The sequence below is a fragment of the Bombina bombina genome, chromosome 1 (genome assembly GCF_027579735.1).
Source record: "Bombina bombina isolate aBomBom1 chromosome 1, aBomBom1.pri, whole genome shotgun sequence".
Lineage (NCBI taxonomy): Eukaryota > Metazoa > Chordata > Amphibia > Anura > Bombinatoridae > Bombina > Bombina bombina.
Window position 1 is genome coordinate 455,631,365 of NC_069499.1, and position 22,669 is coordinate 455,654,033.

The 22,669-nt window shown below is 36.2% G+C and overlaps 1 protein-coding gene across 1 annotated transcript in view; it reads left to right on the top strand.

The window, feature by feature from the left end:
• The window catches only part of MAP3K20 (mitogen-activated protein kinase kinase kinase 20), a 543,230-nt gene that overhangs the window by 286,039 nt on the left and 234,522 nt on the right, over positions 1-22,669 (top strand). Inside the window, exons 10-11 of the mRNA XM_053712840.1 lie at positions 4,275-4,381; positions 13,521-13,656. Coding sequence (XP_053568815.1) covers positions 4,275-4,381; positions 13,521-13,656 — 243 coding nt within the window. The remainder of the gene's footprint in view (positions 1-4,274; positions 4,382-13,520; positions 13,657-22,669) is intronic.

The following is a 22,669-nucleotide window of genomic DNA, read 5'->3' on the forward strand; positions in this document are numbered from 1 at the left end:
CCTGAGACAGAACATGACAGAATGTGAAGACACTAAAAGAGAGCCCTCTGGGATTATTGCTGTATTGGATTCAATGTTAAAGTTTATTAAGGACATACTCATTAACTTTATGGAGCTGGTGGAAATGTTATCTCTCCCAACCGAAACCTTGTCTAAAGTTACCTCCCAAACAAGGAAAGGTTTTAAAGAACCCTTAACAGAAGAGGAGAAAATTCGGCGAAGACAACTTAACCTCTGTTTCTATTGTGGGGGACCTGGTCACCGCATCACAGGGTGTCCAGTAAGACCTCCTAGAGGATCAAGTCAAGATACAGCCAAGTTGAAAATGAACTCTGATGTTAAGGGAACAAATTATACTTCCACTAGCAAACTGTATGATACCCCTGGAGATGACCCAGCTATGGAGAATACATCTATTCTACAAACAACCGTTTCTAACACGCTTCAAGAAATGGTACCTGATTTGAAACAGATGGTCATTGGGAGTACAACTCCAACTACATCCATTACCCATACCACTGCGTCTGTTTCTGCATCAACCACATTGGGGAACTCTGCAAAAATACCTCCTGGAAATCCTGCACATTACCTTGTTTCTGCCCTGGCTGGAGATCCAGCTAACAAAAGTCACTCATCAGACATAAAAGTGACAAACCTTCCAGCTGAATCAGACTCTGCCAATTCTAAAGATCCACACCTCCTTGTACCACCTTCACCCAGCTACTCATTGCCTGAGAAAGAATTGGATGAGATGGTTGAATTGGATATAAATGACACAGAAAATGAATTCCTGGACTCTGAAGGAGAGGTCATACCTTACCCGGAGGTACTCTACCCATCAGGCAGATATGACCCAGATAACGAATTCCTTGACTCTGAAGGAGAGGTCTTTTCCTACCCGGAGGTACCCTGCCCATCAGCCAGTCCATTGCAAGCTGCTGGGTATAATCAGGAACCTCTAAATCAAAACTGTCTTGGTTTTTCAGCTCTTGTTATGCCTACAGGGATATCTTCTAAGGGTCCCCAATCTCAGGCAGCTGTTCCAAGCAAAGAATCCATTCCATCTGATTGTATTAGGGCTTCAAATGGAACACTTGTTAGTAAATCCCACCTTCAGATGTTTGAACAGGCTTTGAGCGCCCAGAGTGCGCTCTTTGGAGGGGGCATCTGTCAGGAACCAAGCCTCCAGATTAAAAAGAAAAAGAAAAGGTCTGGGAGGCATTCTGCTAAGAAGGGCTGTGTGGGGATTTGAACCTGTGGCTCCTATTCCTGTGTGCTTGCAAGTCGGTTTGCTTGTGTGATGAGCCACAGCCAGTTCTAGGAATAGCAAGGAACTTAAAAGATCTGATAAATAACTATTTGCCTTACTTGTTATTACACCTGTGCAACACACAGGTGTTCTCAATTCTGGAATTAATCAGAACCAACCCTGTGCAAAACCTCCCTATTTAAGGATGGCTTTTAGTCTGCATTTTTGTCTTCACATTGGATCTGTTTTGTCAAGTCAGAACCTGTTTCCTGTATTTCTTTGGAGAAAGATTTCCTTTGCACCTGTTTACAAGGTATTACCAGGAGAAAGCCTTTACCTTTAAACCTGTTACCAATCTACAAGTTTGTTTCCTGCTTTATGCAATTCCTACACTTGGCCATTGCCAGAAGAAAGATTTCCTTTGCACCTGTTTACAAGCAACTGTTCCAGACAATGAGGCTCTCACATGATATCCTGAGACAGAACATGACAGGAGTCTGTCAGTTTCTTGAACTGTTGACGATCAACTTTTTGTGCAGCAGCAACCACAGCCTCCCAGACACTGTTCAGAGTGGTGTACTGATTTCCTTCACCGTAAATCTCCCATTTAAGAAGGGCCAACAAGTTCTCAATATGGTTTTGGTCAGGTGAGGAAGGGGGCCATGTCATTATTCTTTCATCTTTAAAGCCTTTACTGGCTAGCCACGCAGTGGAGTACTTTGATGCATGCGGTGGAGCATTGTCCTGCATAAATATCATGGTCTTCTTGAAAGATGTAGACTTTTTCCTGTACCACTGTTTGAAGAAAGTGTCTTCTAAAAACTGTCAGTAGGTTTGGGAGTTGATTTTGAGTCCATCTTCAACCCGAAAAGGTCAAACTAGCTCATTTTTAATAACACCAGCCCATGCCAGTAACCCACCTCCACCTTGCTGGCGTCTGAGTCGAAATGGAGCTCTGTGCCCGTTACTGATCCAGCCACGGGTCCATCCATCTGGTCTGTCAAGAGTCACTCTCATCTCATCAGTCTATAAAATCTTTGAAAAATCTGTCTTCAGATATTTCTTGGCCCAGTCTTTTAACTTATGTGTCTTATTCGGTGGTGGTCGGGTTTCAGCCTTCTATACCTTGGCCATGTCTCTGAGGACTGAATACCTTGTACTTCTGGGCACTCCAGATAGGTTGCAGTTCTGGAATATGACAGCACTGGAGGATAATGGGTTCCTGGTAGCTTCACGTTTGATTCTTCTCAAAGCTTTGGCAGGTAATTTGCATCTTTTTTTCTCAACACCTTTCTTGCGACCCTTTTGACTATTTGCAACAAAACGTTTGAGGGCTTTATGATCACACCCCAATATCTTAGCAATTTCAACAGTGCTGCATCCCTCTGAAAGACTTTTTACAATTTTGACTTTTCAGAGTCAGTTAAATCTCTTTTTTGGTCCATTTTGCCTGAGGAAAAAAAGCTGCCTAATATAGGTGTTGATATCCAAATGCCACACCCTCCCTCATTACACAAATACACGTCACCTGATTTGCTTAAATCCAATAAGCATTCAAGTTTATACAACTTGCAGTTAGACAATATGCATAAAATTATAATTTGGTCAAAATACTCACTTGCCTTATAATTGTGCACACAGGGTATACATTTATTTGTATTTGTTAATATGTGTATATGCACATATTAACACATGCATTTATAGGTATATATTCATATACATATATATTTACATTTGCTGAGCGACTTACACCCATCGCTGTGCTACGTTTTCATGCCGTGTCTCACGGCATGGGAACGAGGCACTCATTGGAGCCTAAAAAAGCATTCGCATTGCACCTCACCTGTAATACCAGCACACATTTGCATGCGCTGGTATTACAAAGTGGAGCGATATTTTGCACTCCACTTATAATCTAGCCCTATATGAGCAAAAAAATTCTTATTCAATATTTATGATGCTGACCTTTTAAGTCTGAACGCAGGTTTTATAACTTAAATATTCATATAAATTGATAACATGAGTGCAATTGATAGTTTATTTCTAATCGTGGCAAGAGTCCACAAGACCTTACTATTGAGAATTACATCACCTGGCCATCAGGATGAGGCAAAGATATCCTACACCAGATCTCTCATATATCGCTCTTACTTCCCCTTCCAGCAGTTCTTTGCCTAGTCAAGGAGATTGCAAGGATAGAGGTGTTCCGCAAGAGACAATCTTACATTTGTGAATATTTATTCTAATTTAAACTCGGTGGATAGTAACCATAAGAGAGGGTGTAGGAAAGATGGCTAGTGCAATATAAATCATTTTTTTTAGCCTCACACAACCCATTCTTTGCAGACTGGCCCTCATTTAAAGTACTTGAAATATAAGGTAACAGTTTGTGCTGAGTTAGTTTGCGCACTGTTGCAAGATCGGGGAAAAGGGTTTTATTCACACCTATTCATTGTCCCGAAGAAGGAGGGGACATTCAAAGCCATATTGGATCTAAAAACTTAGAACAAGTTTCTAAGGGTTCCATCTTTCAAGATGGAAACCATCAGGTCAATTCTTCCATTAGTACTTCAGGGTCAGTTCATGTCTACAACAGATCTGAAGGATATCTTCACATTCCTATTCATTGAGAGCATCATCATTACCTAAGGTTTACATCTCTGGACAGGCACTACCAATTCACTGCATACGAAGAGAGAAGCTCTCTACCAGGAACTGCTCTGCCATTTGCTTTTCTACTGCTCCTGGGAATTTTTACCAAGGTGCTGGGTACTCTTCTTTCAGGGATTCTGGCCCAACACGGGAGATAATTACCATGGATGTATTTTGTACATTGTGCTTTAGAGTTCCAAAATGTTACCTTTAGTATTTCTTTACATGCAATTTTAGAATAATTTCTTTAGTTTTGCCATACAATTTACATTCACTTTTCAATTGCAACCTTAGGTAATTTAAATTTATATTCAAATAAATAAAAATAAACTAATGACTGCAATATTTTTTTTATTTTTTATTTATTTTTCAGACTCGACCATCATTCAAACAGATCATATCCAACCTTGAATCCATGTCAAATGATAGCAAACTTCCAGACCAGTGTAATTCATTTTTGCATAACAAAGCAGAGTGGAGGTAAGACTAAAATTACACATTGTCATTTGATACTCCAATTGGGAGAGAAATATTTAACTTTAATAAGATGTGCTTCTTTAGCCTCTGCCAAATACATAAATACATAAGTATACATATATAGACACACACATATATAGACATATTTAGACTGTATATGAATGTATGTCTATGTTAAATCCATTTACCTGCCTTTAATTTTCTAACACCTGAGAGCTCATATCTTTGATCCCTTATAACTTTTATGTGCAATATTTTTTGTTATTATTTTTATTAGATAGTGTTATTATGAGTGTAACTGTATTGTGTTTTGTATTTTTTATATGTTTTAAAACACTTTTTCTTTTGCAAAACAGTTAACTACAGCTCTGAGGATGCGCTAACCCGATGAGCGTTAACTTCAGTTGTGCTCTAGCTATCATGTTTACTTTCACCTTGTAATATGAGCGCAATTTAACTTGAGGGAAAACCTGATATCGCTCGCACGCAAACGTTTGAGCCCCACTCGTAATCTGTCCCTCAACCTTTTTTGGTAATTACATCGATAAAAAAGATAGTAAAGGGACACTAAATTAAAAACTGAATCCCTCTGAATGCACTTTTATTACATTCCACACAGTGATTGTCTAGAAAAGCTCTTGCGTATCTGCCTCTAATTATCCACAACAAAGGAGAAAAGGTACACATACCTATGACGTGTATCAAGGGGTTTATCTCTGTACTGCAAACCAATGCAAATTTTGCAAAAACATTTGTTAAGACTTAACACATATTTTATATGCAGACAATTTTGCAATGCAATACTTAATTGCTGATGTATGCTCTGCATCTGAACAGAAAATGACTAGAAAACTGTGTCCAGAAGTATTTGCAAACACTATCTACCTATAACAATTTCTAATGTTAGCCATATATCACATTATATTGTACCTTTGCAGGCATATTGCAGTGCAGAAAGCAGGCAATGTAATAAATCAACTTAGAGAAAACTCTCTGTGTCATATATTTCTTGCTCTCTGGAAAACTGTATGTGAAGCCATGACTGGTGGTGTGGAACCATCTGCGCCTATGAGCGTTTGGGAAAAGTTAGTGAAAACAAATCTGCCTCACTAGGGGATAGCTACCAGCAGTTTCCCACTGCCGTCTATATTAAGAAATGCTGGACTTTTTCCAGAGAACAGTGTAACAAAGATCCTAAGCTATTCTAAGCTTGCGCTGAAATGTGAGGGGAGACTATCAAAATAATAGAACTGAAAGAAAGTACCAAATGAGGAATGACAGATAGGATGCAGGACAAGTAATTACACAATACTGTACTTTTAATTACAAAACAATATTGATAGCTTCCACATGCAAAACATGCAAGTGGAAAAAGTGACTACATGATAGGTCTGCACAGCCAGATCACGTGATGAGAGTAAAAATAACATGATTTATAGCTGACATTACTCCCGTCTTGAATCTGCAGCAAGACTGGAAAGATGCTCCAGTCTCTTGAGTGTAGAATTATACTTTGTGTTTGCTCCATCTACTGCTGAGGAATGCAAATTGCAGGTATTGTTTGGGACATTGCTACCAAGTGCTCAGATTCCATACTAAAAGCTCTGTAGGAACTGACAATTTCAGAGAAAGATATTCTATGTGTGTTTAGTATTGGCAAGGCCTTAAAAGAGTAATTTCCATTAACAAATATTAAAATGGTCATGTCAATTTTTATATTTTAAAGAACCTTATATCTTACCATCTACTCTGTATTCACTAAGACAGCCCACTGTAACATATACTGTTAATGAGATGTTAAAAAATAGTAGCAGCTGAAGCATATGTTTAACATGCTACGCAGTTATATAATAGTATAATGTTTATTATCCAAGTCTCTTTTTTTAAATAAAATCATATATTACTAATTATTTATCAATACCATATATTATATATATTGATAGCAATGAGATGAAGGTATCCTTTTCTCTACTGACAGCACATATCATACCTCTCATTATTTATCCTGAGAGGAGGCATAGCTCTTCTGTTTGGGGTGGGTTTAGGTGAGCTGGGGAGGGCTCAGCCTGGGGACTTTGAGAAGTCCTGATATGGATTTTGAGTGACCTTGTTGCATTGATGAGTTAAGGTATAGGTTCGAGTGAGCTTGGTGATTTGTAGAGGGGTTTGGGTGATATTTAGGCTTTGAGGAATTCATGCACGTTGTTTGGGTGACCTTATTGGTTTGTAGAGTTCGAGGGTGAGATTTTGATGACCTTGCAGCTTTACGGAATCCAAGGGTAAGGTTTGGGTGATATTTAGGCTTTGAGGAATTCATGCACGTTGTTTGGGTGACCTTATTGGTTTGTAGAGTTCGAGGGTGAGATTTTGATGACCTTGCAGCTTTACGGAATCCAAGGGTAAGGTCTGGGTAACCTTGGAACTTTATTGAGTCCTGGTTTGGGTAACCTTGGTACTGTATGGAGCTAAGTGGTGGGATAATGGTGTCTTTGGTGCTTTGTGGTGTTTAGGGGTGGGGTTTGGGTGAGCTTGGTGTTTTTTCTGGAGTCCACATATGGGTTTAGGTGATCTTGGTGCCTTATGGATTTCTGCGGTGAGATGATGGTAACCTTGAAGTTCAGAAATGGGGTTTTGGGTGACTTTGTTGCTTAGTGGAGTCCAGCTATGGGGTTTTGGTGACTTTGGTGTTATATGGAGTTCAGGAGTGTGGTTTGGACTATTTTGGTGCTTTGTGGAGTTCAGAGTTGGAATTTAAATGACCTTGGTGATTTGTGGAGTTCAGGTATGGGGCATAGGTGACCTTGCTGCTTGGAGGACATCAGTTATTGGTTTTAGGCAGAAATGCAGAGAGGGACTCTGATATGGTTCTCCCAAAACAGGAGTGTGTAAAATTCAGAACTCTTGCAGAGCTCTTAAAATAGCAAGACTCTACTGTCTTTTTAAAATAGGAAGTAGAATAAAAATGGAAGAATCGTCAATCACAATGTATAGATTCTTGGTGCAGTGGAACTCTTTAACTGATTTTAATGTCATATTTTATAAATTAACCTACAGTAATAGCAATTTGCTTTGTTGGTTCATCTCAAAATAATAATTGCATACATTGTTTGTTGTTTTTAAAATATAAATAAGCTATTAATAAGATAAAATGATTATACTTCTTCTCAACTGCCTTTTATAATTTTAGGGTTTAGGTTCTCTCTTAACTGCATTTATTTATTTTTGTAACAAGGGGAGCAGCGCAACCACTGAGTAGCTGTACCGTCCATGCAATTGAAGAAAATAGCAGCATGCTCCCATGCTTCTGCTATAGAGGTGGAGGGCTTGCATTAAAAGTTATATAAATAGAGAGTGCATCTCATAAAAGTCATAGTTGATTTGTTTGTGTTTGATATAATATTTTTATTGTATGTTTTTTAATTATGTTTACCTATAATGTATGATATAATTGTACTTTAGATTCAATCTGTTACAATTCATTTTAATTTTGCTCTGCCTTTGCCCCAAAAATTCTTATTTGTAGTTGGGAGATAAAGTTACCCTCAAAGTGAAGTAGTAACCATCTATTATATATATATATATATATATATATATATATATATATATATTTATAAATATAAAATAATTACATTTAAAAAACTAATATCTTATTAATGTGTATGAGAATATAGTTCAGTAATTTTGGTACGAAAGAATTTTGTTCATCGGTACATTATTTACTACTCAAGAGAAAAGGGGGTGGTAATGGTTTATCTTTTCTATACCTTTCCCTTGTATTTTATAAGCATTATTTAATGAGAATTCATCACTGTCTCAGCTTTTACTTTGGCAAGATCAAACCTCTCTACTGTTCTTTGCTTCTGTAGCAAATCTGTCTTAAGTGATAGGTGGTCATCCATCTGGTTTTGTAATGTTGACAGCAGAGAAGCATGTGCCAAAAAAGTAGGCTTGCTCTGAACTGATAAAAAGCCCAAAAGAACAGTATGTACAACTGAAACACAAAATATGAAATCTTTGTATAAAAATCTAATCTTTTTTTCTTATTTGATCAGTTTGCTTAGATCCTTATTTCTGGAACAATTCCCATTGCTGGCCGCCTACCGCTTATCAGTGGGATATATTTTAATTCTTAGCGGTAACCCAATCTATATTTCTGCATTGCCTCGAAAAAAATATGTGGGCCTTTGTAAAGGATGTTTTTTTCCTTTGTCGTAGCAATGAATATGTTACCATGTGGTCGACATAACTCCGTGTACCACTTTTATTAAAAGAGGATTATGAAAAGGTCATATTTTGTAAGGCATTTCACCATATATGTCTATTTTCAATCTATTCAAGTTAAACAAGAACTTCAAAAATTGTTTCATGAAAGTCCAATAGGGTTTACAAGATGCCCCGCAAAGCAACATTTTTCTGGTCCACCTAAATACATTTATCACAGAACAGTGCAGAGAAGAACGTACACATCCCTAGAATCAATGGCACAATTCAGTTAAGAAACCCAACTGAAATATTAAAGAAAAACTATTCTAAAGTATATAATTTAGAATTGATCTTCACTGTTTTGAAAAATCCAGGGCTTTTTTTTTCAGACAGTGCTTGAAAATTAAAATATTTGATGAAATCCCACAAAGAGAAATTGTTTTAGTTCTGTCAGTATAGTAAGTCCACTGTTTATAAACAGATTATAATTTAAAGCACACAATACTTTAAATAAATAAAATGATGTAAACCTATATTATATTTTACAAGAAGGAAATATGAATAATGCAAATAGTATTTAATGTCGGCTATGAGTCAATAAATTGTCAATAAATATTTTATTTTTATAAGAATAAAAAGTGTTGTGATATCCATCTATTTCATTATCTGTCTATTAACAAATCAATAAAAAATAGCCTCTATTTAATGCCCCAAAGCCATTTTCACAATTACTCTTCAAGAAAGAAGAAGATAGAGACTGTAAAAGAGAAGGGGTCAGGAACATGCAAAAAGAATAGGAGATTAAAGAATAGTTTTAAAAAGGAGAAGAGAAAAAATAGAAAATGAAGAGAAAAAAGAAGAAAAATATATGTATGGCTAGATTACGAGTAGAACGCAATTTAGCGATCCTGCTCGAGCATAAACTACACTGGACAGAAGGTTTATACGTGTGTCAGGTTGCGCTCATATTACAAGTTGAAGGTAAAATGTTTGCGTGTGAGCAAAAACCCTACAAGCTAAAAAAATATTACAACTGTGTTAACTTCGCCCATAAGGGCTGAATTATCATTGTGCAATACGCATACGCTCTCTGCATTTATCATTGCACCAGCATTTCTGGTAAACTTCTGGTGCAATACTGCCCCCTGCAGATTTGTGGCCAATCGGCCGCTAGCAGGGGGTGTCAATTAACCCGATTGTTTTCGATCGGGTTGATTTCTGGCGATTTCTGTCCGCCACCTCAGAGCAGGCAGACATGTTATGGAGCAGTGGTCTTTAGACCGCTGTTTCATAACTTGTGTTTCCGGCGAGCCTTCAGGCACAAGTTATGAAATATGGGCATCAATCTCTGTACGGAGCTTGATAAATATGCCCCATAGACTTCAATTGAGTGTGAAACTAAATAAAAATTGAACACGCCAAACACAGTTATTCAAGTGTGCTTAACCCAACATGACTTATAAATATTCCACATTCCAATGTTCTTCACATAGAAGAATATGTTCTATTTATTTTTAAATAAATATTTCTATATATATATATATATGATGTATTTTTGGTAAAAATGTATATATATATATATATATATATATATATATATGTGTGTGTGTGTGTGGAATATTTATAATCCATGTCGGGTTGAGCACACTTGAATAAACATGATAGGGGTGTTCAGTTTTTATTTAGTTTTCACACTCCATTGAAGTCTATGGGAGTATCAGATATATATAGAGATATATATTTAATCATTAAAAGAAAAAAAAATTCTATGTGAAGGACATAGAAATGCTTATTATGTGTTTTGCGCATTGGGTTTCACGATTTAGATTTAAGCAGTCAGGTTAGCGCACATGAACACTTATGGCTAGATTATGAGTGGAGTGCAATATTATGCTTACGTGAGCGCTATATTTGCCTTTCATTCAGTAATACTAGCACACGTAAACAAGGTTGTGTTCGTATTTCCAGGAAGCCAATCGTTCACGACAGCGTGCTTCCATAAGCTCCAATAGGAGCCTCGTTTAAATGCTGACAGCCACGGCAAACAATCTATTGCAGCGCAGGAGGCAAATCATACAGCGTTGGGCAGCAATACATATATTTGTGTTTATATGTGTATATACACCTATTAAAACATAAATATATATGTATATAAGCATATACATATATATTTATAGTGAAAACACAGCCCCCCATTCACCTCTATGTAACACCCCACATCCCCTCACTTTAACCCCTTATAACTGCTTTGTGCTTTTTTTTTTTTTTAAATAAAAATGCTGCTCTTTATTTTAAATGTAAATGTACCTTACTCTGTATTTTTGGGGCAATTGGGGCATTTTTTATTTTTTATTGTGCAAAGCGCAAAGTTAAACTGTGATTTTGCAGTCACATTACCAGCTACTTGTAATTATTTAACATGCGCCTGTCAATAGGCAAATTTGCTTGCCCCTTTATGGGCGCAAGTTAAGATACCGCGCCGCTGGTAATCTGGCCCTTAGTAATCTTAAGGTGCATTATTGAAATATTAAACATAAAATATTAAAATATATTAATAAAAATAATTAAACATGCTGTAAAAAATATAGATTTATTCTATTCTATTATTTAGAATAATTTACAGTATGTTTAATAATTTTTATTAATATTTTATATTTAATATTTTAATAATGTGCTTTAAGATAACTAAATTTTCATGTGCGCTAACCCGACCCCGTTAAACCTAAATGTATATATATATATATATATATATATATATATATATATATATATACATACACATATTTAGATGTGTATATATGCATTTATATGTTAAAATCCTTTGCATCCTTTTTTTTTTTCCAAACACCTGAGCCCTCATATCTTTGAGCCCTTATAACTTTTTTATCAGACTGTACTGTTAAATGTATTTTTTATGTGTCTTGTGCAACTTTTTAGTCTTGCGTAACTGTTAACCAGAACTTTATAGTCGCGCTAGCATGATGCATGTTACCTTCGATTGCACTCAAGCAAACGCGTTAACTTTTGACTTGTAATATGTGTGATATTTCCATTGTGTGCAATGAGTCTGCTAAATACCAGTGCCTAGTTAATATTTTACTTTCTGTGCTATTTTTCCTATGTGGTCTCCACACCTCATATTAAAAGGCAAATAAAAACATAAACTTACCGTAAGACAGGACTCTGTTTAAGAAGATAGGATTCTGTTTAAGAATGGCCAATAATTGTATCTTCTTATATTAGCAGACAACCAGCATGAAATTGGCAAAAATGTCCGGCACGTCTAAATAAACTCATTCAAGCAAAGTAATTCCAAAATTAAATTGCTTGGAATTTTATTAGATGTGGAAGTTTAATACACCATAAAACATATTTTATAGGGAGCCATTTGTTTAATAGATTAGCATTTTAATTTTGACAAAGTAAATTTCTGAAATTGGAACACAGCTTTTCAAAACTGTACTATTAAATTATTTTAGTAGGAGTCTTACTTCTTCTTTTAACTCCTTAAGTATCTGAAGTAGTCTGCATGTTAAGGACCAATGTTTTTTTTTAATTCTGGCATGTTTTGGTTAAACCAAAAAATCCTTTCCTATTATTTCATGTCCCCCAAAACATTTATATATATTTATTTTCAAAATAAAATTAGTTTTTTATTTATTTAAAATTTATTTATAGCTAGAAAACAATTCCGACAGAGTTTAAAAAAATAAATAAACCATAAATAACTGATTATGTATATATATATATATTTTAGATAGATAAATAAGTAGATAAAGCTGATTACCTTTACTGTATACTGTTTGCATTTTATATTACTTCAAAGGTGGAGATCTGTGTATAATGAAATACATTAACTATATATGTTTCAGAGCATAAGGGATTAATCATTGCTTTACAAATAAATGATAATTAGGTGCTTTAAAGGTAAAATATACAATACAGTAATATACTGAAAAATGTGCAGTTATAAACATATGTATCTATTTAAGGGATCTAAAATTGTGTTTTTAAAAGAACATTTATCACATCTACATCTTTAGTAAACATCAACTATTGTATTCTTCTTAAAAAAATATTGTGTCCCAGATAATAGCTAAAGTTATTGTTTGTTTACTTTGGGATCAATCCTTTGAAAAGTTTATCTAGTGATTTCCGTACAAAATTCTCCATTTTTTGTGTGTGTTTATTTTGTTATATGCTCTTTTAAAGGATTTTGATTGATTCCGTTGATCAGTTAAAATATTAAGGGCTAGATTACAAGTGGAGCGCTAATTTATCACGCACCAGTAAATGGGCAAATTCGCCTGTTTACGGGCATGTGATAAATAACCACCCATTACAAGTGGCTGGTTATTGATACCACAAACTCATTAACAAGAGATCAGATGTCTGGTTAATTTTCTAAATGTCCCCAAATTGTCCCCATAATAAAGTGGTGTTTTCTTTTTCATTATTAAAAAATATATATATATATATATATTTTTTTTAAAATATAACTTCAAAAAGCCTTTACATTGCAGGGACTGTGTGTTTTCCGTAAATATATATGTATGTGCTTATATACATATATATTTATGTGCTAATGTGTATATACACATATTAACACATAAATATATATGTATATAGTCATATACATATATATTTATATTTGCTGCCCATTGCTGCGCAACTTAGCCCATTCGCTGAGCTAGTTCTCATGCTGTGTCTCACGGCATAAGAACGGGGCTCCCATTGGAGCCTATGGAAGCGCGCTGGTATTGCACGCACTGGTATTACGAGTGGAGCACAAATATTACGCTCGCGAAAGTGCAAAATTCGCTCCACTCGTAATCTGGCTCTAATTTGCAGAAACTGGGAAAAAACACAAACAATCAAAACAAAGCAACATTATTTTGCTTTTGAAAAATACAAAACTAAACTAGATGTTTTTGAACAGGTGTGAAATTGAAGAAACATTGGAGAGGCTAAAAAAACTTGAGCGAGATCTCAGCTTTAAGGAGCAGGAGTTGAAAGAACGTGAGAAGCGTTTAAAGATGTGGGAGAAGAAACTGACTGAACAATCCCATACACCTGTAAGTTTACTATGCCTTTAGAACTGTGATAACGATTTCTGCTGTTTTATTGATTGCATGAAATTTCAATATGGGACTGGCTTTAGAAAGTAATAATGATAGTTGTTCAAATTACAGAAAAAATAAATAATCAGAAAAATGGACCCCTTTACAGTTTTATATTATGTTTGCAATTATTATATCAGCACTATTTGTCCATCATATTGCCATTTAAAGAAAATACCTCATTACACATTTAAAGGGATGATAAACAGATGCATATTTATATATGTATGTTTAGTTATGCATAGTAAAACAACTTTTGAAAATATTTTCATTGTTTATTTTGCTCCCTTTCCTTGTAATTTACCTCGGAAAATTATAGATTTTCCAACTTTTAGAGCTGGAAAAGCACCCTGCTGACTTACTAAGGCTAACCCTGCTACATATATTTCCCTAATTGGCTGCATAGCAATCTGCAAAACAAAGCACTTTATATGAACATGACTGTGGCTAGCCTTGTTGTCTGCAGACTCAAACCTGGATTGGCTGCTCCAAATAAGGTGATAGATTGGTGGTGTTTGGCTTTTGAAAAACAATTGAATCACACTAGATCTTTATGTGTTTTAAAAAATGTGTAGATTTGGCTGATATGTTATTCTATAGCAAGACAACAGAAATGTCTTGTAGTTACAAGGTGTTTACGGTTCCTTTAAGTAATTTTCAAACAGCTTAGGCTGTAAATAAAGTTTTAAAAAATCTGAGAGGAATTTTATAAATATGTTATGATCATTTATATAGGAATTTGATACACTGACAGAAAATCTTTTTAGGAGTATTTTAAAGTGGTCCTACTCCTATCAGTATCTTACAAAGCATTTTCATGTTTCGTGTAGTATAACCATTAATGCTGGCCTTTAATTTTTAAAAAATATATCACTGTCTTACCTCACAAAATGATCTCCCTTATTTTCCTTGTCCTGAGAAATGTCTGACTATACCATACTTATATCATCCCTTAAATAAATAAATTATATATATATATATATATATATATATATATATATATATATATATATATATACACTGCTCAAAAAAATAAAGGGAACACTTAAACAACACAATGTATCTCCAAGTCAATCACACTTCTGTGAAATCAAACTGTCCACTTAGGAAGCAACACTGAGTGACAATCAATTTCACATGCTGTTGTGCAAATGGGATAGACAACAGGTGGAAATTATAGGCAATTAGCAAGACACCCCCAATAAAGGAGTGGTTCTGCAGGTGGTGACCACAGACCACTTCTCAGTTCCTATGCTTTCTGGCTGATGTTATGGTCACTTTTGAATGCTGGTGGTGCTTGCACTCTAGTGGTAGCATGAGACGGAGTCTACAACCCACACAAGTGGCTCAGGTAGTGCAGCTCATCCAGGATGGCACATCAGTGCGAGCTGTGGCAAGAAGGATTGCTGTGTCTGTCAGCGTAGTGTCCAGAGCATGGAGGCGCTACCAGGAGACAGGCCAGTACATCAGGAGACGTGGAGGAGGCCGTAGGAGGGCAACAACCCAGCAGCAGGACCGCTACCTCCGCCTTTGTGCAAGGAGGAACAGGAGGAGCACTGCCAGAGCCCTGCAAAATGACCTCCAGCAGGCCACAAATGTGCATGTGTCTGCTCAAACGGTCAGAAACAGACTCCATGAGGGTGGTATGAGGACCCAACGTCAACAGGTGGGGGTTGTGCTTACAGTCCAACACCGTGCAGGACGTTTGACATTTGCCAGAGAACACCAAGATTGGCAAATTCGCCACTGGCGCCCTGTGCTCTTCACAGATGAAAGCAGGGGCACACTGAGCACATTTGACAGACGTGACAGTCTGGAGACGCCGTGGAGAACGTTCTGCTGCCTGCAACATCCTCCAGCATGGCCAGTTTGGCAGTGGGTCAGTAATGGTGTGGGGTGGCATTTCTTTGAGGGGCCGAACAGCCCTCCATGTGCTCGCCAGAGGTAGCCTGACTGCCATTAGGTATCAAGATGAGATCCTCAGACCCCTTGTGAGACCATATGCTGGTGCGGTGGGCCCTGGGTTCCTCCTAATGCAAGACAATGCTAGACCTCATGTGGTTGGAGTGTGTCAGCAGTTCCTGCAAGACGAAGGCATTGATGCTATGGACTGGCCCTCCCGTTCCCCAGACCTGAATCCAATTGAGCACATCTGGGACATCATGTCTCGCTCCATCCACCAACTTCACTTTGCACCACAGACTGTCCAGGAGTTGGTGGATGCTTTAGTCCAGGTCTGGGAGGAGATCCCTCAGGAGACCATCCGCCACCTCATCAGGAGCATGCACAGGCGTTGTAGGGAGGTCATACAGGCACGTGGAGGCCACACACACTACTGATCCTCATTTTGACTTGTTTTAAGGACATTACATCAAAGTTGGATCTGCCTGTAGTGTGTTTTTCCACTTTAATTTTGAGTGTGACTCCAAATCCAGACCTCCATGGGTTGAAAATTTTGATTTCCATTTTTTAATTTTTGTGTGATTTTGTTGTCAGCACATTCAACTATGTAAAGAACAAAGTATTTAATTAGAATATTTTATTCATTCAGATCTAGGATGTGTTATTTTAGTGTTCCCTTTATTTTTTTGAGCAGTGTATATATATATATATATATATATATATATATATATATATATATATATATATATATATATATATATATATATATATATATATATATATATATATATATATATATACATACACGCATACATTAGGAGTGGTAATTACCGCCCCCACTCACATGCTAACTCTGCCGACTTCTGCGGGTAGTGCGCGTATTACAAGTTGAAAGTAAATATTTTTCATTGCACGCCAACACTAACCCAATGTGCGCAAAAAGCAGAAGTTAGAATATTGTAACTGTGTTAATGTACTCCCCCATAGACTTCAATTTAGAGAGAAAAGGGGAAAACAACCTAACACACATATTTGCATGCTAATCAAAATTGTCATAAGCCCCCTATTCTGAGAAACCCTAAACTGCCACATGGCCCATCGCAAAGTCCTCACTACAATATTAACCCCTAACCCACCACATAGCCCACTGCAAAGTCCCCGCTACACTATTCATTTCTAAACTGCCACATAGCCCACCTCAAAGTCCCCCCTACTCTAATAACCCCTAAACCTCCACATAGCCCACCACAAAGTCCCCTCTACTAACCCCTAAACCACCACACCCCTACATTGCAAACTGCCCCACTACTCTATTAACCCCTAAGCCACCACAACCGCCATTGCAAAATACCCACTAATATCTAAACCCCCTAACCAGCTAACCGCCCTAACCTAAGTTACCCCCCAAAAAAACTAACCTTACCGGAAAAAAATAAATAAATTTAACAGCACCTTTAAAAAAAACAAACAAACAAACATAACCATACCTTAAAAAAACCCTGAAAAATAAAATAACGTAACAATAGAGTAAAAAAAAATATATATATATAGTAGAGAGGTATTTTGTAATGTTGGTGTGTGGCAGTTTAGGGGTTAATAGTGTAGAGGGGTAGTTTGCGATGTGGGAGTGTGCAGTAATTTAAACAGCGCGCCACTTGTAATATGGATTTGAGCCATCGCGTTCATGCTACTCACACGAACGATAGTGTGCCACTCAAAATCTGGTCCTATGTGTGTTTATTAAAGGGACATTGTACACTATATTTTTATTTGCATAAATATTTTGTAGATGGTCCATTTATATAGCCCACCTGGGAGTTTTTTTTGTACAAATCTATAGTTTTGCTTATTTTTAAATAACATTCAGCTAGATTACAAGTTATGCGCGCTATAGGGAAATTAACGAACGCAACAAAAGTTGCGTTATTTAACCCCCTATAGCACAGCCATTACAAGCTTTGAAAAACCCGGCTTGTGTGTGCGATATGGTGCTTTTAAGCTCCATACTGCACAAAAACAAGCGCTGTTTTGATGTGCTCGTGCACGCTTTCCCCCCAGACATCAATGGGGAGAGTGGGTCAGAAAAACGTCTAACACCTGCGATTGCGGACAGAAAAGCTCCCTAACGCAGCCCCATTGATGTCTATGGGGAAAAAAACCTAACATTTAAACCTAACACCCTAACATAAACCCAGAGTCTAAACACCCCTAATCTGCCGCCCCTGACATCGCTGCCACCTACATCATGTTATTAACCCCTAATCTGCCGTTCCCGATATCGCTGCCACCTAAATCAAGTTATTAACCCCTAATCTGCCGCTCCCGATATTGCCGCCACTTTATTAAAGTTAATAACCTCTATTCTCCCGCACCCCAACATCGCCGCCACTATATTAAAGTTATTAACCCCTATTCCGCCGCACCCCAACATTGCCGCCACTAAATAAAGGTATTAACCCCTAAACCTCTGGCCTCCCACATCACTACCACTAAATAAACCTATTAACCCCTAAACCGCCAGCCCCCCACATAGCAACAACCTAAATTAAACTATATTAACCCCTAAACCTAACCCTAACGTAACCCTAAACCTAACATCCCCTAACTTTAACATAATTAAAATAGAGCTAAACTAAAGTTACAATTATTAACTAAACTAAATACTTACCTGTGAAATAAAACCTAAGCTAGCTACAATATAACTAATAGTTATATTGTAGCTAGCTTAGGTTTTAGTTTTATTTCACTTGTAAGTTTGTATTTATTTTAACTAGGTAGACTAGTTAGTAAATAGTTATTAACAATTTACTAACTACCTAGTTAAAATAAATACAAACTTACCAGTCAAATAAAACCTAACCTGCCTTAAATTACAATAGAATGAGAGCTGATAAAATCCTATTGGCTGGTTTGAACAGCCAATAGGATTTTAGCGGCTCTAATTCCTATTGGCTGATTCAAATTTTTCAGCCAATAGGAATGCAAGGGACGCCATTTTGAAACGGTTCCCTTGCATTGAAGATTCAGTGTACGGCGGTGACGGTATGAAGAGGATGCTCCGCGCCGGATGTCTTCAGGATGGACCCGCTCCGCCGGGATAAAGATAGAAGATGCCGCCTGGATGAAGAAAGAAGAGGAGGCCTGGATGAAGACTTCTCGCCACCTGGATGAGGACTTTGCCACCAGGATGAAGATAGAAGAGGCCATCTGGATGAAGACTTCTCGCCGCCTGGATGAGGACTTCGCCGCCTGGATAAAGATCATTCAAGCGGGACTTTAAAAACTGTAAGTGGATCAGTGGATCTTGGGGGGGGGGGTAGTGAGTGGTTTTTTAAGGGGCTTTTTGGGTGTTTTTTTTTTTTAGTTTAGGGTTTGGGTTGTAAAAGAGCTAAATGCCCTTTTAAGGGCAATGCCCATACAAATGCGCTTTTCAGGGCAATGGGTAGTTTAGGATTTTTTTTAGAGTTAGTTTTTTATTTTGGGGGGTTGTTTGGGTGGTGGGTTTTACTGTTGGGGGGGTCTTTGTATTTTTTTTTACAGGTAAAAGAGCTGTTTAACTTAGGGCAATGCCCTACAAAAGGCCCTAAGGGCTATTGGTAGTTTATTGTAGGGTAGGGTTTTTTTTAATTTTAGATGGGCTTTTTTATTTTTATAGGGCTATTAGATTAAGTGTAAATCTTTTTTATTTTGGATAATTTAGTTTGTTATTTTTCGTAATTTAATTTTTAGAGTAGTGTTAGGATATATTTAATGTGTATTTTAATTTAATTTAATTGGTAGTTAAATTTTAGTTTAATAATTATATTAGTTTAATTGTTAGTTTAAATTTAGTACTTTTAATTTGACAGGGATATTGTAATTTTAATCTAAAGTTATGAGGGCATTAGGTTTAGGGGTTAGTAACTTAATTTAGTTTATTGCGATGTGGGGGGATTTCAGTTTGGGGTTAATAGTTTATTTTAGTATATTTCGTTGTGGGGGGCTTGCGGTTTAGGGGTTAATAGGTTTATTATAGTGGCGGCAGTGTAGGACTTAATAACTTAAGTATAGTGGAGGGACGACAGATTAGGGGTTAATAATATTTAAATAGTGTTTGCGTGCGGGAGGGCGGCGGTTTAGGGGTTAATAACTTTATTATAGTGGTGACGATGTCGGGAAGCGGCGGAATAGGGGTTAATAATTATTTTTAGCGGCGGCGATGTAGGAAGCGGCAGATTAGGGGTTAATAAGTTTATTATAGTGTTTGTGATGCGGGAGAGCCTCGGTTTAGGGGTTAATAGGTAGTTTATGGGTGTTTAGTGCACTTTGTAGCAGTTTAGTTATGAGTTTTATGTAACAGATTTGTAGCGTAAAACTCCTAGCTACTGCTTTTAGATGGCGATACTGATCTTGTTTTTTAGTGTGTAACGCAGGTTTTTTAGCCTCACAGCAAAACTCGTAATGGCAGCGCTATGGGAATCCCATTAAAAAATGTAATTTTTATGTGACTGACGTTGCGGTACAGGCTAAAAGGCTGGCAGTACAGCTATACTGTCAAGACTTGCAATGGCCGCTGTGCTATTTTAACGCCTTTTTTTTCCAGCCTAACCTCATCAATATTGCTAAATTGGGAGCGTAATTTTTTAAAAGGTTTTGTAATGGATTTTTATATCAGTATCTATGAATATTCTTCTTTATAGTAGTGTTTTTATTAGATGCAGTTATATGAAAATTAGTGTAAACTGTCCCTTTAAATTAGAAGTTAAATGGAGATTAAAATGTAAGATTTCATAGGCACAAAAATTAAAGTGTACAATGATGAGTATGGACAAACTTTAAAGTCCCCAAAGTGTTTATACAAATGACTCATCCTTATCCATATCCTTCCAGAAACAGTAATATACAAATGATGAATGAACCTCAGATGCGATAGTTAAATTAAAGCATATTGTATATACCTGATGACGTAAATGTGGTATGGTCCAAATTACTGAGTGAATTCCAGTCTGTTGCTCCATAAAGAAGTGCATTTGTTTTTAAAACCAGTATTCTTAGGATGGACATAATACCAAACCCATTTATACTTCTCTAAAGCCACTCTCAAAACCTTTTTTTCAAATATATATTTCCTGTTGACATAGTGTTTTTACAAAATGCATCTAATAAAATGTGTACACAAAAAGAAAATGTAAAAAAGTGTAATGCACTGTGAATGACTACTGTATGTGTAAACAATGGAAAATCCCAAACTGTAAGAAGGTTATAGTGCTATATACAATACATATTATTACAGACCTTTTGAGGAATTGAGCTATAATGAGAGCACTAATAGTTTCTTGCTAGTAAAACACTAACACGCTTTATTTACACTAGTGCACTTCTGTTACTAGAGCTGAAAGGCTGTGCTAAATCAACTACTCACATATAACTATACATTATAGAAAGCATGTTTTTTTTATAAGTGTGTGAATTATAGTCACCTTGCTGTTTGATGTGCATGTCTTTGTTTAATAATGTTTGCCTGCCCTTTGGTGAATAGGTGTATGTTACAATCAGACAAAAGTAGTAGAAAGTATTGTATGCTTCACTTTTTAAACTATTTAGAAACAGAAAAAAGGGTAAATAGGAATAGCACTGGCCAGCCTATCTAAATATATTGATCTGTGTGTACTTCATACATTAGTTTGACTGATTTGATGTTTCCTTATATCAATGCTATAAAAGTGTAAATTTTTGCAATTGAGCAAGAAATGTATTATTTTACACCAAATTGTGAAATACAACAAGATGAACAAGATTACTTTACATCAGCTTTGGTGCTATTGTAGCCAAAATTAACTATACTTCCTAATATATAAGAAATTAGTATGTAAACCTAAAAGGATATAATACTAGAGTTGTTTATCTCTAATACAAACTGTAGACTTATCACAAAAAAACACCCAATATCATTATCATTCAAAGGAGGATTCCACTGCTTCTTATAACCTAATAAACTTATAATATAATACCTAATTTAATAAATCAATAGGATAAAAATATCTGAGGTGCCATGAAATATATCCCATGACTGGAATTTGTTACAGAAAGGCTGATTGGTTCATTGGGTAAACTTCCACAAAAGGCGGTAATGACAAACACTGTGTGGGACTACAAGAATGTCTGGGATAAGCATGAGGCTGTTCTACCAACTAGATAACTTTATACGTTTAGGAAATATCTGATATAAAAATCAGTTTCTATTTAATTGACATCACATTTATTTTTTATTTTTACACATTTATTTTTTTAGATCCGGTTTTTATGTAATATTGGGTTCTGGCCAGATTACTCCAGCCATGTGTGATTAAATACCAGACTATATGGATTTATTTGTATTTATTTTAACTAAAGAAAAAGTATTTTTTATCTAAAATGTTTTGAAAATTAGGAGATCAAATGAAGGAAACACAATGAACTCTGAGAATGAGATTTAAGCACATCAGAGCTCTATTAAAAATTCTTTGTACTGATTACTAATTTAATACACTTGAAATGTGTCTATATGATGTCACTGTAAAATGGGAATCTGTATAAGAGATCACTAAGAGTTTAGGCAGGGATAGAGTAAGAGACAGATTACCTTGCTGCTAAACTAAATGTCACATATTTTATTCCTTCTCAAGCCAGTTAGCATATTTTTTTATTTCAATAATCATATATCACAACTGTGACTGAAATGTCCTAAATTTCAAAAATATTTTGCTTATGGTTTAAGGGGAAACTAATGTGTAATGAATATAATTTACATATACTGCAAATCATGTCTGCCGGACATTGCACAAGCAATGTTTGTGCAATGTTGCTTATTGCTGGCTGGCCGACGCTAGCAAGGGCTGTCAATCATTCCTTTTAGGTGGGGGACAGGTTAAGCTGCAGCGGTTTTAAGACTTGCAGCTTGATAAATGGGGCAATAGAGTTTTGTGAACATATGTAATCTTTGTTTTTGATGTCATAGCTGTTTATTTCTCTGTATGATGTAATATAAAACTTTAAAAGCATTTATCAAAAGTGCAGATTGATCAGAAGAAGTATGTGACTGGTATGT